At 44.4% G+C, this 17,638-nt stretch overlaps 1 protein-coding gene across 1 annotated transcript in view; it reads right to left on the bottom strand.

Moving 5' to 3' along the window:
* cacna1sa (calcium channel, voltage-dependent, L type, alpha 1S subunit, a) overlaps positions 1-17,638 on the bottom strand; it is a 32,549-nt gene extending 14,911 nt beyond the window's left edge. Inside the window, 14 exon segments of the mRNA XM_029682767.2 lie at positions 42-162; positions 388-469; positions 471-593; positions 796-1,021; positions 1,161-1,321; positions 1,454-1,535; positions 1,912-2,057; positions 2,138-2,241; positions 3,667-3,872; positions 4,035-4,187; positions 4,971-5,113; positions 5,665-5,804; positions 14,416-14,521; positions 17,106-17,638. Coding sequence (XP_029538627.2) covers positions 42-162; positions 388-469; positions 471-593; positions 796-1,021; positions 1,161-1,321; positions 1,454-1,535; positions 1,912-2,057; positions 2,138-2,241; positions 3,667-3,872; positions 4,035-4,187; positions 4,971-5,113; positions 5,665-5,804; positions 14,416-14,521; positions 17,106-17,296 — 1,984 coding nt within the window. The 5' untranslated portion in view covers positions 17,297-17,638.

Here is a 17,638-nt window from a genome sequence, read left to right as displayed (position 1 = left end):
GGCAACACACACACACACACACACACACACACAGAGGATACAGTTTCCGCAGACGAAGAGGATGATGAAGTAGATGCTGACGAGGATCCCGGGCATGGTGGGACCGCCATGCGCCATGATGCCATCATACATCACAGAGTTCCAATCCTCCCCCGTCAGGATCTGACAGAGAGCGAGAGGCAGGGAAGGAACACATTCAGGCTCCCACTGACAAATGATCGGCCTGCTTTTCCACAGCGAATGAAACAAAAAGCAAGGGCTGATGTCCAACGTTTTCCTGTCATACGTGTACATATGCTCCTTCAGATGTCCATATCGTCCTTCATCTTGTTAGTGTGATAAATCTGTTAAAAATAATGAAAAAAAAAACGGTATTTCCTTTCCCACCTGGAAGACACTGATGAGAGCTTGGGGGAAGCTGTCAAAGGTGCTGCGGGGTTTGGGCGCATTGGGGAAGTTGAACTTCCCCGAACACCTGCATGCCCAGCAGAGAGAAGATGACGATGAAGAGGAAGAGGAGGAGGAGCAGGCAGGCGATGGAGGGGGTTGAGTTCAGCAGGGACACCACCAGATTACTGAGAGACGTCCAGTACCTGAAGCACATACACACACACACGGTAAGTGCTATGCACTTCCTATGAAGCTACAAGGGGTTGGGGATGTAAGATACAATCAATTAATCAATAAACCCATCAATTAATTGGACCAATCCTGGACCTGGAGAACCGTGGTGTGTGCAGGCTTTTAATGGAGTCCACCACTAACACACTAATGCAGCCTAATGTAAAGTCTTACTTGGTTACTTTGAGCAGCCTGAGTAGTCGAATGCAGCGCAGCACAGAGATCCCCATGACGGTCATGACGTCCATGCCGACCAGGACGAGTTCCAGAATGCCGGTGGAGACCACGAAGCAGTCGAAGCGGTTGAACAGAGACATGAAGTATTGCTGGAGACCCAGGGCGTACATCTTCATAAACATCTCAATGGCGAACAGAGACAGCAGCACCTTGTTGGCAGTGTCTGGGAGGGGGAAGGGAGAAGCGGGGGGGACATGGGGTAGAGGGAGAGAGAGGTGTGTTAGCCATGGCATAGACAAGAGCCTTGTTAAATGCTGGGATTGTGTGGGTTGAAGCTATGGACATGATATGTAGACCCTGACCTTGCCACTCGGTGAGTTTCTGGGACTGCTTGTGGTGTTCAGTAGCGATGGCCAGCGTGTTCAGGAACACCAGAAGGATCACCCACCAGTAGAACATACGGGACTTCACATACACAAGACACTTACGCCGGAAGAAAATGTTCCATTTACGAGCCAGCTTGCTGAACAGAGCAAGTGAGAGATGAGGGAGAGGAGGAAGAGGTGGGATGTTAGGAGGAGGTCTGTCAGACTTTTGTTTTATCAAAACACCCAAGTGTTGTCCCGGTCAGAGGCCGGTGTATGTGTGTACTTACTAGTAGTACATGATTTTTTGCATGGTGTCCATGTCCTTTAGGCTCCCTGCCTCGGATTCTCCATCCTCCAGCGTTAGCAGGCCTGGGGACAAGAGACACTGGTGTCAGCAGGTTGACTTTCATTCATCTTGAACTGGACGCAGAACTGAGAGATTTCCCCTTAGATAATTCAGCTGCAATGTCAAAATTGTCTATATTGTAAAAATTCATGAAAATAAAAATATTTAAGGTTAGGGTGAGGCATTAGGGTTAACAGTGTGGTTAAGGTTAGGGTCGAGGTTAGGGTCAGGTTTTAAAAAAAAAAAGTATGACTTTGTGGCTGTGCCAGCTAGTGACCGCTCTGCAGATTCATGACATAAAATGCCAACCTGCAGGACGTCTGCAACGGGCTGACTCCTGTTGTAGTCCTCCCTCTATTCTATTGTGTGTTGGTGATAGGGTTAGGAAGCCATAAGTACCCTGTCCCTCCCCGTCGGCGTCCATGACTTCGGCCTGTGTGATCCACTCCATGTAGCCCTTCAGATCCTCATCCAGCTGCTGGGTCTCCCTCATCTCTGTGTACTCTCCACGCGCCTTACCCTTCTCTCGCTCCTTAGTGAATTCACTGACGGAGGGGAAAGAGAGATGGAGAAAAGATGAAAGTGAGAGAGATGAGTGTGTGTGTGTGTGTGTCTGTCCTCTTACCCACTGAGCACGCCCAGAACCAGGTTGAGTACAAAGAAGGAGCCAACCAAGATGAGTGTTAGAAAGTACATCCACGGCCACTCCATACCGATGGCATCATTCACCTGAAGAGAGAGAGAGGGAGAGGGAGAAAGAGAAGGAGTGGAAGGAGAGGAGAGAGAGAGAGCGAGAGAGGGGGGATATAGAGAGAGACAGAGACAAAGTGAGGGGGAGAAATAAAGAGAGAGAGAGGAAGAACGAGAGCGAGAGAGCGAGAGAGAGAAAGAAAGAAAGAGAGAGACCAAATTGAGACTCTGCATGCAGAATTCTACAAAAATATCCTCTGTGTACAATGTAAAACACCAAATAATGAATGCAGAGCAGATATAGGCCGATACCCACTAATTATCCAAATCCAGAATGAACGGATCAATTCTACAACCACCTAAAAGGAAGCGATTCCCCAACTTTCCACAACAAAACCACGACCTACAGATGAACCTGGAGCAGAGTCCACTAAGCAAGCTGGTCCTGGGGCTCTGTTCACAAACACAAACACACCCCACAGAGCCCCAGGACAGCAACACAATTAGACTTAACGAAATCATGAGAAAACAAAAAAAGATTTACTTGACACTGGAAAGAATGAACAAAAACAACTGAGCAAACTACATCGCTATTTGGCCTTAAACAGAGAGTACACAGTGGCAGAATACCTGACCACTGTGACTGACCCAAATTGAAGGAAAGCTTCGACTATGTACAGACTCAGTAAGCATAGCCTTGCTATTGAGAAAGGACGCCGTAGGCAGACCTGGCTCTCATGAGAACACAGGCTACAGTATTTGCACACTGCCCACAAAATGAGGTGGAAACTGAGATGTACTTCCTAACCTCCTGCCAAATGTATGACTATATTAGAGACAGACCTGGCTCTCAAGAGAAGACAGGCTACAGTATTTTCACACTGCCCACAAAATGAGGTGGAAACTGAGCTGCACTTCCTAACCTCCTGCCAAATGTATGACCATAATAGAGACGCATATTTCTCTCAGATTACACAGACTCACAAATAATTAAACATTTTTTAAAACATTTTTAAAAATGTTGTTGATAATACAATAGTGTGCAATCACAGCAGCAAGATGTGTGACCTGTTACCACAAGAAAATATCAACAAGTGAAGAACAAACACCATTGTAAATACATCCCATATTTATATTTATTTTCCCTTTTGTTCTTTAACTATATGCACATTATTAAAACACTGTCTATAGACATAATATGACATTTGAAATGTCTTTTGGAAATTTGTGAGTGTAAAGTTTACTGTTCATTTTTTTACTGCTTATTTCACTTTAGTTTATTATCTATTTCACTTGCTGTGGCAATGTAAACATATGTTTCCCATGCCAATAAAGCCCCTGAAATGGAATTGAAATTGAATTGAGAGAGTGAGTACGGGCTACATTAACTGGGGTGAAGTACATAATGCAACAGGATGAAGCAGTACAGTAACATGAAAGTATAGGGGTGATGTAACACAGTACCCAGTAGAGCACGTCGGTCCAGCCCTGGGTAGTGATGCACTGGTAGACAGTGAGCATAGCGAAGCCCAGGTTGTCAAAGTGTGTGATGCCGTTGTTGGGTCCGGCCCATCCCGCCCTACACTCTGTCCCGTTGATGGTGCAGCGCCGACCATTACCGGCCTGGGCACATGGAGATGCCTTCTCATTCTCCACTGTGGCTATGATATCTGCAGGACAACGGGGGAGAAGATATAGGCAGGGTGTGTGTGTGTGTGTGTGTGTGTGTGTGTGTGTGTGTGTGTGTGTGTGTGTGTGTGTGTGTGTGTGTGTGTGTGTGTGTGTGTGTGTGTGTGTGTGTGTGCGTGTGTGCGTGCGTGTGTGTTTCCTACTTGTGCCTGTGTAGTAGCAGGTTTTATGCATCTTGCACTTGAACAGCTCCAGTCCCACGATGGCGTAGATGGTGACCATGAAGAAGACCAGCAGGGAGATGTGGAACAGAGGTAGCATGGATTTCAGGATGGAGTTCATCACCACCTGCAGGCCTGGGGGACGAGCAGACACATTGTAAACATCAGTGGACCTAGTAGTCCGGTAGTTGACAACCATTTTCAGTTACTGTACCACCAACTGAATCTTCCCCTTCCTGAATTTTCCCCTTCCTTGAGTACCCCTGAAGTACCCCCTCTTGCATTTTACCAGTAGGTCTATGGTCTCATGAGTCTTCTCAAGTACCCATTGTAGATAGGACAATTTCCCCCAGGGGTCCTAGTACCCCTGGTGGGGAACCACTGTAGTAGTTGACCAATATAACTAGATCAAACTGCAGACTAACCGCAATGAACCAAATGATATTGTATTTGACACTAGCATTGTTGCTGAAGGTAAGTGTTCTCAGAATATGGTTGTGGTGAAGTGAGTGCTAGGCTCCTCTTATCACAAATGAGCTATCTGCTTCCCGCCAATTTGAGCTCATTCACTGTTTTTCCCTTTGTTTTTTAAATGCTTAGCAATTCCCATATAATTTCCCAGTAATCTAAAACGTTAGCGTTTGGTTATATTGGTCATTTCTGTTCATTCATGAAATATATGATCACATTAATTTACCGTTCAAATTCCTCGGGAATAGACATATTGTTTGTAGAGCTTATACGAACTATGCTACACTTGTGAGAAATATGTTTTGGTTTATTTAATATAAATAGGACATGTTAAGCCTGATTCAGAGGCAATTTATTTTGTCATTCTACACTTTAACCTGAATTGCCTTCTGCTGATTTCCTGCCCTTATGACTGCTACAGGGTTCCTATTGTACAGTGGTCCTTACTGGGGACTCCAGAGACCAGCCTGAGGGGCCGGAGCACCCTGAATGCCCTGAGGGCCTTCATGTCGAAGCCTCCTCCCTTGTCCCCTGGTTGAGCCTCCACACCACTGATATAGGTGATGAAGTCCCCGATGACTGCAAACAGCCTGGGGAGGGAGAGAGGGAGAGAGGGAGAGGGGAGAGAGAGGGAAGAGGGAAGGGAGAGGGAGAGGGGAGAGGTTGAAAGATAGAGGAGGACAAAAGGGAGTACAGAGAGAGATAAACAAGATCATACAGTCACAGAAGAGTTATAGCATGACAGAACATGACAGATCATGACAGAACATGACAGAGCGTGACAGAACGTGACAGAGCGTGACAGAACGTGACAGAGCATGACAGAGCGTGACTAAATGTGACAGAGCGTGACTAAATGTGACAGAGCGTGACTGAATGTGACAGAGCATGACAGAACGTGACAGAGCGTGACAGAACGTGACAGAGCGTGACAGATCGTGACAGAACGTGACAGAGCATGACAGAACATGACAGAGCGTGACAGAACGTGACAGAGCTTGACAGAGCGTGACAGAACGTGACAGAGCGTGATAGAATGTGACAGAGCATGACAAAGCGTGACAGAACGTGACAGAGCGTGACAGAACGTGACAGATCATGACAGAGCATGACAGAACATTTTCATCTCTTCCCTACTTACCCCACAGATACACAGACAAAATCCAGTATGTTCCAACAGTTCCGCAGATACGCATTCTCGTGAAATAGAAATCCATAGGCTATTATTTTTAGAAAGCACTCTATGGAGAAGACGATGAGGAAGATGTACTCCAGACTTTCCTGTAAAACAACGATAAAGGCATGTTAGGGTATCATGAGGTACTAACTACAGTACCCATAAAACAGTACCCATAATGAATATGTGCAATGGAGTATAATTCATTGATTCTGCTTGGTGACAAAGTTTCCAAACAAGTTATGGCTAGTTATAAGAGTTTAGGAGTCAACAATCATTTTAAGAATATTAATTTTAAACTCAATTTGAAATATTGAGTCATTTCGAGTATTTACAAGAGTTAAACTGATTAAGTTGATCCTGCTTGGTAAATCCATCAGCTCAGTAGCTCCCTGGTGTTCTGTGTATGTGTCTCTCCTCCTCTCCCATTACAGGCCAGGCATCCAGAGAATGGCCCCACTGATTAACAACTGGGAACCTCAGTGCTGAGGTCCCTAAGATGGCACCCACTCACTAATCGCCCTGTCTTTTAACTTGCAAGAAATATACTGTTTGTATACTGTTGTACTCCACAATGCAAATGAACTTGAACTTGAAACGTGATTTTGAGCACGGACAAGTGATAAATAGGAAAACAAATAGGCATAAGTCGGTGGTGATGGATAGATAATGTGGCCATGGGTAACATGAAATGCTATGTTGTCACGTCCTGACCTTAATTCCTTTTTTATGTCTCTATTTTGGTTTGGTCAGGGCGGGAGTTGCGGTGGGCATTCTGTTTTTCATTCTGTTTTGTTCTGTGTTGTATTTCTATGTGTTTGGCCTGGTATGTTTCCCAATCAGAGGTAGCTGTCAATCGTTGTCTCTGATTGAGAACCATACTTACGTAGCCTGTTCCCACCTGTGTTTATGGGTAGTTGTTTCCGGTTTTGTGTTTTTTTCTCGTTACAGGACTGTGTCGTTCACTCTCTTTGTTGTTTTTTGTCATTCAGTGTTCAGTTTATTTTATTAAATTTACTATGAACACTTAACACGCTGCGTGTTGGTCCAATGATTCCTATTCCTCATCATCAGACGAAGAGGAGAGCCGTTACATATGTTCTATTTGATGCTTGATTACTTAATAGGGTAGGACTATTCAGATCCCCGGGGAAAGGGCATGTGCAGGGAGTTTTATAGCGTCAATAACAGTGCTGTTAATAAAGTTTCAAAGTGCTGTACTGTACTGCTTGTAGCACAGTGAACCTAAATGATATTGGGTTAGATTCTGGCATGTCATGGACATTCCTATAGCGCAATTTATAGTATGTATCTTTAGGTTTCCAACACACACACACACCAATTCTCCATCATTGTCAAGCCCTAGTTTTCTTGTTGCTTTGACAAAGTAATTTCTGAAGATTAAATAAATAACAATGTGATTCATGATTAATTTACATCTGTCCCCCATTTTAAAGTCAAACCTGCTGTGAGAAACTAAACTCTCATTTTAATATGTGGTAATTATTCCTTCTTAAGAACTTCTTAGGGCTGAAATCCCGTTAATGGGAACAGCCAGTGAAAGTGCAGGGCGCCAAATTCAAAACAACAGACATCTCATAATTAAAATTCCTCAAGCATACAGGTACAGTGGGGCAAAAAAGTTTAGTCAGCCACCAATTGTGCAAGTTCTCCCACTTAAAAAGATGAGAGAGGCCTGTAATTTTCATCATAGGTACACTTCAACTATGACAGACAAAATGAGAAAGAAAATCCAGAAAAACACATTGTATGATTTTTAATGAATTTATTTGCAAATTAAGCTGGAAAGTAAGTATTTGGTCACCTACAAACAAGCAAGATTTCTGGCTCTCACAGACCTGTAACTCTTCTTTAAAAGGCTTCTCTGTCCTCCACTCATTACCTGTATTAATGGCACCTGTTTGAACTTGTTATCAGTATAAAATAATTCCATTTCCTAATAATTGCTCCCACAGTTGATTTCTTCAAACCAAGCTGCTTACCTATTGCAGATTCAGTCTTCCCAGCCTGTTGCAGGTCTACAATTTTGTTTCTGGTGTCCTTTGACAGCTCTTTGGTCTTGGCCATAGTGGAGTTTGGAGTGTGACTGTTTGAGGTTGTGGACAGGTGTTTTTTATACTGATAACAAGTACACATTGGGCGCGTTATGTTCAGTAGTTCCAAAAACATCTGGTGAATATGCAGAGAGACACATCATAAATGTTAATGGAAATACAAGTGTTATACATGGAATTAAAGATATACTTCTCATTTACATTTTACATTTAAGTCATTTAGCAGACGCTCTTATCCAGAGCGACTTACAAATTGGTGCGTTCACCTTATGACATCCAGTGGAACAGCCACTTTACAATAGTGCATCTAAATCTTTTAAGGGGGTGAGAAGGATTACTTTATCCTATCCTAGGTATTCCTTAAAGAGGTGGGGTTTCAGGTGTCTCCGGAAGGTGGTGATTGACTCCGCTGTCCTGGCGTCGTGAGGGAGTTTGTTCCACCATTGGGGGGCCAGAGCAGCGAACAGTTTTGACTGGGCTGAGCGGGAACTGTACTTCCTCAGTGGTAGGGAGGCGAGCAGGCCAGAGGTGGATGAACGCAGTGCCCTTGTTTGGGTGTAGGGCCTGATCAGAGCCTGGAGGTACTGAGGTGCCGTTCCCCTCACAGCTCCGTAGGCAAGCACCATGGTCTTGTAGCGGATGCGAGCTTCAACTGGAAGCCAGTGGAGGGAGCGGAGGAGCGGGGTGACGTGAGAGAACTTGGGAAGGTTGAACACCAGACGGGCTGCGGCGTTCTGGATGAGTTGTAATGCAACCGCTGTGTCAGATTTCAAAAAAGCTTTACGGAAAAAGCAAACCATGCTATAATCTGAAAACAGAGCTCAGAGAACAAATATATATATCCGCCATATTGGAGTCAACAGAAGTCAGAAATAACAGAAATATTCACTTACCTTTGATGATCTTCATTAGAATGCACTCCCAGGAATCCCAGGTCCACAATAAATGTTTAATTTGTTTGATAATGTCCATCATTTATGTCCAAATAGCTACTTTTGTAAGCCAGTTTGGTAAACAAATCAAAACTTACGAAGCGCGTTCACTAGTTGCAGACGAAATGTCAAAAAAGTTCTGTTACAGACCATAGAAGCTTGTCAAACGATGCATGGAATCAATGTTTAGGATGTTTTTAACATAAATCTTCAATAATATTCCAACCGGAGAATTCGAGAGGAATGGGAGTTACCTCTCATGTGAAATGTATGTGACCAGCGCGTGACTGCTGCCAGACCTCTGACTCAATCCACTCTCATTCGGCCCCACCTCACAGTAGAAGCATCAAACAAGTTTCTAACCACGGTTGACATCTAGTGGAAGCCTTAGGAAGTGCAAGATGACCAATATCCCGCTGTAACTTCAGTAGGGGCTGAGTTGAAATCGACCAACCTCAGATTTCCCACTTCCTGTTTGAATTTTTTCTCAGGTGTTTGCCTGCCATATGAGTTCTGTTATACTCACAGACATCATTCAACCAGTTTTAGACATTTCAGAGTTTTTTCTATCCAAATATACTAATAATATGCATATATTAGCAACTGGGACTGAGGAGCAGGCAGTTTACTCTGGGCACCTTATTCATCCAAGCTACTCAATACTGCCCCCCAGCCATAAGAAATTAAATGTTTTTTTGAAAGTGAACATTGAACATAGCCAAATCATATTTATTTTTTTATTTTTTTTATTTCACCTTTATTTAACCAGGTAGGCTCGTTGAGAACAAGTTCTCATTTGCAACTGCGACCTGGCCAAGATAAAGCATAGCAGTGTGAACAGACAACACAGAGTTACACATGGAGTAAACAATTAACAAGTCAATAACACAGTAGAAAAAAAAATGGGCAGTCTATATACAATGTGTGCAAAAGGCGAATAATACAATTTTGCAGATTAACACTGGAGTGATAAATGATCAGATGGTCATGTACAGGTAGAGATATTGGTGTGCAAAAGAGCAGAAAAGTAAATAAATAAAAAACAGTATAAAAACAGTATGGGAATGAGGTAGGTGAAAATGGGTGGGCTATTTACCAATAGACTATGTACAGCTGCAGCGATCGGTTAGCTGCTCGGATAGCTGATGTTTGAAGTTGGTGAGGGAGATAAAAGTCTCCATCTTCAGCGATTTTTGCAGTTCGTTCCAGTCACAGGCAGCAGAGTACTGGAACGAAAGGCGGCCAAATGAGGTGTTGGCTTTAGGGATGATCAGTGAGATACACCTGCTGGAGCGCGTGCTACGGATGGGTGTTGCCATCGTGACCAGTGAACTGAGATAAGGCGGAGCTTTACCTAGCATGGACTTGTAGATGACCTGGAGCCAGTGGGTCTGGCGACGAATATGTAGCGAGGGCCAGCCGACTAGAGCATACAAGTCGCAGTGGTGGGTGGTATAAGGTGCTTTGGTGACAAAACGGATGGCACTGTGATAGACTGCATCCAGTTTGCTGAGTAGAGTGTTGGAAGCCATTTTGTAGATGACATTTTACTCACGTTTAAGAGCAGTTGGAGGCCACGGAAGGAGTGCTGTATGGCATTGAAGCTCGTTTGGAGGTTAGATAGCACAGTGTCCAATGACGGGCCGAAAGTATATAGAATGGTGTCGTCTGCGTAGAGGTGGATCAGGGAATCGCCCGCAGCAAGAGCAACATCATTGATATATACAGAGAAAAGAGTCGGCCCGAGAATTGAACCCTGTGGCACCCCCATAGAGACTGCCAGAGGACTGGACAGCATGCCCTCCGATTTGACACACTGAACTCTGTCTGCAAAGTAATTGGTGAACCAGGCAAGGCAGTCATCCGAAAAACCGAGGCTATTGAGTCTGCCGATAAGAATATGGTGATTGACAGAGTCGAAAGCCTTGGCGAGGTCGATGAAGACGGCTGCACAGTACTGTCTTTTATCGATGGCGGTTATGATATCGTTTAGTACCTTGAGTGTGGCTGAGGTGCACCCGTGACCGGCTCGGAAACCAGATTGCACAGCGGAGAAGGTACGGTGGGATTCAAGATGGTCAGTGACCTGTTTGTTGACTTGGCTTTCGAAGACCTTAGATAGGCAGGGCAGGATGGATATACGTCTATAGCAGTTTGGGTCCAGGGTGTCTCCTCCTTTGAAGAGGGGTGATGACTGAGGCAGCTTTCCAATCCTTGGGGATCTCAGCCAAATCATAGTGTAAAAGCAGGTGAGGTGCTTCTGCTCTTTTTGGCTATTTCTGGTGTTTTGTGGTGGAAAACCGAGATAGACAGGCTAGAAATGTTTTAGCAATTTCATTTCTTTTTTTGTGAAGCTTGCATTCAATTGCCACTCCCTGTTGCACAAAACATGCTTCTATTCCCCCTGTCACTAGGCTGATTTGAGATGAAATCTTCAACCCTGTTACAGTCAACCCTGTTACTTTATTTGGCACTTTACAGGTACTTTCTTATTTTAACCTGTTGAGATGGGAAAATGTGATTTCTATTAGGTTGAACATGTGCTCTTTATGACAGAATGTTAAAATTAGGTGAAATCAAACCTTTTTTTTACCATGTTATACACACTTCTCATAAGGCACCGAATCGGTGGAACGACCCCTCTATCTTTATCTCCGGATTGGGGTCACTCAGATACAGAAATATCTGTCTACCCATTTGTAATATGGGCATTTTGTGGTTGATTTCATGATCCTTTCCAGAGTGTTACAAAACTCAAAATGAGCAGAACTATCAGAGTTGGACAGCAGTTAGTTCCATGTGGCCAGTCTGGCATCTGGCCCACAAAAACAAACCAGGTCAACTTTCTAGCACTTGCTGCTGGATCAGATGTCAAACTGGATTACACCAAACATCCAGGTCATTGTGCCCATCAAAAGTCAAGGTGACTACACTAGGCGCCAGATCCCAGTCTGCTTGTTTTATGAACTGTGCTCCTACAACAGAACAGTGAGCAGTTAGCAGCAGGACCATGATATAATCAGGTCATTCACCGCCATGATCGAGGTATGAATACAGTGCTCACTACACATTCAGACACATATGTACTCTCACACATATTCATGACAGATGGGGAGGCTTCATGAGGACAACTCAAGGTTACTAGAGTAACCCGGTTTTCTGTGAATATGAGGGAGATGTCGCTCTATGGGATTCGCTGGATAGTCGCATCACTACCGAAGAACCAATCACACAACGTCTGTCGGAGGCAGACAGGTCGAGTGGCGAATGAGGTGAGCCCCTCCCTCTTTATAAGGTGCCACTCACCCCACCCTCTGGCTAATCTCAAGCATGTCTGTCTTCCTTGCACTCTTGCGAGCAGGGACATGAGGTGAGATGTTGCACTCGTAGTCTCAGAGAACCGGGGTTACGCAAGTAACGTTGAGTTCACGTTCAAATACTTGATTCTATTCTATGGCAATTATAAGTATTGCTCACTTTCGGCATAAACGTGGGGTTAGGTAACAAAGTCACCTTGTGAAAACCAGTGGTGTTAAGTAAAAATACCTTATTAAAGTACTACTTAAGTCGTTTTTTGGGGTAACTGTACTTTACTTTATTCTTTTATATTTTGTCAATTTTAATTTTTACTTCACTACATTCCTATAGAAAATATTGTACTTATTACTCCATACATTTTCATTGACACCCAAAAGTACTCGTTACATTTTGACAGGAAAATGGTCCAATTCACACACTTTTCAAGAGAACGTCACTGGTCATTCCTACTGCCTCTGATCTGGCGGACTCACTAAACACAAATGCTTCGTTTGTAAATTATGCCTGAGTGTTGGAGTGTGCCCCTAGTTATCCTTCAATAAAACAATATGAAAATTGTGCCATCTGATTTGCTTAATATAAGGAATTTGTATGGTTTCAAATTTTACTTTTGATACGTAAATACATTTGAGCAATTCCATTTACTTTTGAAACTTAAGTATATTTAAAACCAAATACTTTTAGACTTTAATTTTTACTTGTCATTTTCTATTAAATTAAGGTATCTTTACTTTTAAAGGCCAACGAGGTATTTGTTGGCTTTACCCTTGGTCACACTTTATTTGGATAGTCCGGATAGTCTAATGTAGATGCTGTACAGATGGTCAAACTATCAACAAACTACCTGTTGGTAAGCAACTGCTTACTAAGATTACAGTTAGGGTCAGGGTTAAGTTTAAGGTTAGGATTAGGGTAAGGGTTAAGTTTAGGATAAGGTTTAAGAAGTTGAAGGTTTCGCCTTCCTTCTTTCAATGTTTGCACTTCTGCCACATGGCAGTGACAGCCGGCCAAAACCATTCCTTAGTCTCAATCAGAGCGTTGGGGAAATCTACTTTCTCCTTGTCCAACAACCTGGACAATTTTAACCATAGGGCTCTCTCCTCCACCTGTGGAATGGCCTACTGGGAGGAGTTGTTTCCCTGGGACGGTGTCAGAAAGGAGCCTCCTCCCATTGAGCCAGTCCCTTTCGCGCCGGGCGCAGGCCACTCAATATTGAGCCTGGTTGCTGCCCGCCTGCAGGTGAGCCGGACATTTTTTGTCTGGAAAAAGATGCATTGCTTAGGGTGCTAGAGGGCCTCGAGATGTCCCCTCCCCACTTCCCAGCTGCTAGGTCTTCAAAACCACCCATAACCTCAGCCAAGGAGGGTTGGGGTTGAGAGTTAGGCTTATTGCCCCAAGGCTGTAAGGGAGAACAGTCCGTTTGAGTCAGGTCTAAGGCATCTTCCTACAATGCACACAGGACTCAGGGTTAGTGAGTGCTGCTTTGGCATGCTCAACCACCAAGCAGGTGATAGACAAGGAGTGTGTATCCTTGACTGCAATCATGGCCCCGCATGGACACGGGTATGCGGGGAGCAGGTTACATAACTCAGAGAAGAAAACAAAACATTTGTAAACTCGGGTTAAGATAGTGCTAGCCGTGTATAGCTGCGAAGCTAGTTGTAGCTAGCTAGCGTTCGCCTAACATGAAGAAGAGCGTGTTGCAGCATAGTCTGTCGGTGACCACAAGCGTGGCAGCCTCTTGACCGCCACGCTTGTGAGGCTGGATTGGTCCGTTTAGTCAACACAAAACGAGTGAACACAGGTTGAGCTAAACGAGAGAGGAGAGCTAGCCATTTTTACCCTTGCAGGTAGAAAAGCTAGTGGTGCTTAGCTGGCCTTGCAGCGAGCTAGCTGGATTAGCTAGGCCTTGTGGCTTGCGCTAGCCAAGTCTCAGTAGCTAGCCGTGTGACGCTAGCTGTAACCAGAGAATTAGAATTCTATTCTAAGCAAAAATGTTATTTTCGGTCAGTACTCAACGCAAAGGGCGAGAGCTGAGGTCCTACATTTGGCAGCATAACCTCACGGTTCGCCTGAGAACAGTTAAACAAGAAGACAGGGGTCAAGTCGTGCTGAGGAGAGCTTCAGAGAGTGTAGGGATCTTCACAAGGAAGAAAGTGAGAATGACCAGAGGGTGGGGTGAGTGGCACCTTATAAAGAGGGAGGGGCTCACCTCATTCGCCACTCGACCTGTCTGTCTCCGACAGCAAATCCCATAGTGAGACATCAAAACAAGTATTTGAAATAGAACCCTGCTTCCCAACCTAAATTAATTAAACCCCAACTAGCAGTATTACGATCTCCATCACTTTCAATCCATATGGGATGGTGTGTATTGGGTCCAGACTCACCAGGTTGCTGTTGGTGTTATTGCTGTCCTCCTCAGGCATGGGCAGGAACACAGCGAGGGCCACACAGTTGGCAAAGATGGTCAGCAGGATGATGATCTCAAAAGGTCTGATGGGGAACGCTCAGGAAAGGTTCAAGCGACATTATACACATCCAGCAGATCACAGAACTGCAGGGTGTAGGAAATAATATCCTTTTCAAATATACCATTAGATACTTTGCGGGATATTTTCATTTCTTATCCAAACTGATGTTACCTAACCAAGCGATATGGATGGATATGGATAGCTATTCCACCATTCAATGCCTACAGGAAGTACACATGCATCTCAGTGAGATCTTTCAACCTCACCCACCTATTAGACGACGTTCACAATCTAAATAACCATAAGGTGCACGGTTTAACATGCCACTGTAGACTTCATGTTACAGGAAACTAGTGCTCGTGCTAGTTTTGTATCAGTTACAGGATAACTATTGACAGAGTAACCATAACTAGCCATATTGGCCATGCATCTGAATCACAAAATGTCAAACATATCAATAAGGTGAGTCTGTTTCAGTTGAACTGATGTACAGTGTGTGCAACCCCTCAATAGGGACTTCCCCATATAGCCAAGGGTATTGAAAACACACTGGGAGACATTTGAGGCCAACAATGGGTCAGTTAGAAGATAATCGGATCTATTTATGTCGGCACCTGTGGTAAAGATGGTGGCGAGTTCAAATATCTGGGTCCCTTCAGTACAGCACATTCAAAACGGTCAATGCTGTGCAATGTTGCACTCCTGGGTGTGTAATAGTGCAAAGCTTTAATAAGGGTAATACCGTGGATAATCAACTGCAACTTCATTGGGGGTGGCAGGTAGCCTAGTGGTTAGAGTGTTGGGCCAGTAACCTAAAGGTTGCTAGATTGAATCCCCGAGCTGACAAGGTACAAATCTGTCGATCTGCCCCTGAACAAAGCAATTGACCCACTGTTCCTGGGCCATCATTGTAAATAAGAATTTGTTCTTAACTGACTTGCCTTGTTAAATAGAACAAATATTCTAGTCATCATGCTGTTGTTCCCTTCTCCGACTGCAGTACCCAATTCCACCACCAGTCCGTGTCTGAGGCAGCATTCTCTTAGCTTAGCGCGTCTGTTTTTAGGCTGTGACGTGGGAGGACAGCTGTCCGTCTGTCCCCAGGAATATCATCACACTGTCGCTATAACAAACTCATATTATACATGTCAAAAAATAATCCATCAACAGCTTCACTGGATTATAACATCTCAGTGGACCGTTACTGCAGCCACAGTCATTACTCACTGCCAAAACAGAACTGTAACCTTGGATGTGGGAGTCTATGGTACGCCCACGGTTCAATTGTGATTCTGAGCTGTGGTGGATTTGTCCTCGAGACAATTTGCATTTACAAGATGATTCTAGCAGAAATGTACTCTTTGTTGTGTTCCTGTCACCACCCAATATGGGTCGTCTCCGCTCTACCCTGATGCTACTGCATGTTGTTCTGAAACCCGTAGTCATCAACCTGTTGCTCTGGTGCTCAAGCCACTCTACAGTTCAGCATGTCTGCATACAGGACTGGACCACCAGAAAATGTAAGGGCTGTGTCCCGTGGTTATAACGTGTGTGTTGTACTGTCATGTGTGAGCGTATCAGAGTGGCTCTAACTCTACGGCTATACAGAGATATGGTCCAGCCGTCTGTCACCTTATTCACTACAAGACAATACGAGACTCAAAGGGGGGGTGCTTTATAAAGTGTTGACTCGTCACGATGGCAGCCATGCCTCAGACCCCTGAAGCAGTTGTTCCCAGACGCTCGTCTGCTACCACCCATTCAAAACAAATCAAATCAAATCAAATCCAATTGCATTTGCTGAATACAACAGCTGTAGGTAGACCTTACAATGAAATGCTTGCTTACAAGCCCTTAACCAACAATGCAGTTTGAAGAAAAATAAGTGTTAAGTAAAATATAGATCAGTAAAAAATAAAACATTTAAGAAACAATGAATTATAGAGTAGCAGTAAAATAACATTATACAGGCTATATACAGGTGGTACCGGTACAGAGTCAATGTGCGGGGGCACCAGTTAGTCAAGGTAATTGAGGTAATATGTACATGTAGGTTGAGTTAAAGTAACTATGCATAGATAATAAACAGAGTGTAGCAGCAGCGTAAAAAAAAAGTGGGGAGAGCAATGAAAATAGTCTAGGTAGCCATTTGATTAGCTGTTCAAATACTTCTCTGTCATCCAGCAAATACACAATGCCTTAACTCACTAACAACCCAGTTGCTATCCATGACCTCAGTAGAAACTGGGCTTGGGGCACGATGTGGGAAACACTGCTGGGTTGCATTGACCATCAATACAAGACCAAATGTATCCATGTCATAAACAATCATTTGCTATACCGACAATCCACAGACAGGCTTCACTATCTGGCCATGTTAGACATTTATGGTGTGAACGCACTGTGCCATTATAACAGCTTGACCATGCTTCATGTAATAACCTTTCTTATCTAGCCTGTTTGTGCTGTGTTGACAAGGCAACACAAACAGATCTGGGACCAGGCTACATCATTTCTACACACAACTCTGAGCATGGTTATCTAGTGACAACCGTTTCCTGTTCCCACACCCTCCTGACCTCTAACCCCTGACCCCTAAAGGATACTTCCATTCCACAATGTTGATGGCAGCCTTGCGGAAGGGGTTCTTCAATGTGAGGAAGAAGAGGGAGCGTGCGGGCCGAGGGTTTCCCCCCGTGGCCAGGAGCTTCTTCAGCTTCTCCTTCTGCTTCCTCTTCAGAGTTTCCTCGTCCATAATGTAGGACTGCAGGTTAGGCTCGCCGCCACTCTCCGCCATCTTGGCTCTACCTGGGGAATTTGGAGGAAGTGAAGATGGTCGCTAAAATGGCCTCTTCAGCCAGCCAGCTACTGTACCCCCAACTTGACCTGGTCGTCCAGATCCTAGCCCAAGTGACGATGGTTGCTTTCAGTGCTGTATTCCACCAGGTCAGCTAGCGATTCACCTGCTCAGCTAGTCCAGGTCCTACTGGTCCTCTTCATAACCTGCTGCGTAGGCACTCGTTTCTTCCACAACACTCCTCTCTCCTCTCTGTTGTCTATATCTCCCTGTGCTCTTTCTCGGTCATTCCCCCTCTCTCTCTCCCTTTCTGAGATGACAGACCTGTGCCTGTGTATTGGT

Source organism: Oncorhynchus nerka, linkage group LG15, assembly GCF_034236695.1.
Source record: "Oncorhynchus nerka isolate Pitt River linkage group LG15, Oner_Uvic_2.0, whole genome shotgun sequence".
NCBI classification, from domain to species: domain Eukaryota; kingdom Metazoa; phylum Chordata; class Actinopteri; order Salmoniformes; family Salmonidae; genus Oncorhynchus; species Oncorhynchus nerka.
Note: the sequence above shows the minus strand (reverse complement) of the source record. Positions and strands in the feature narration are given on the sequence as shown.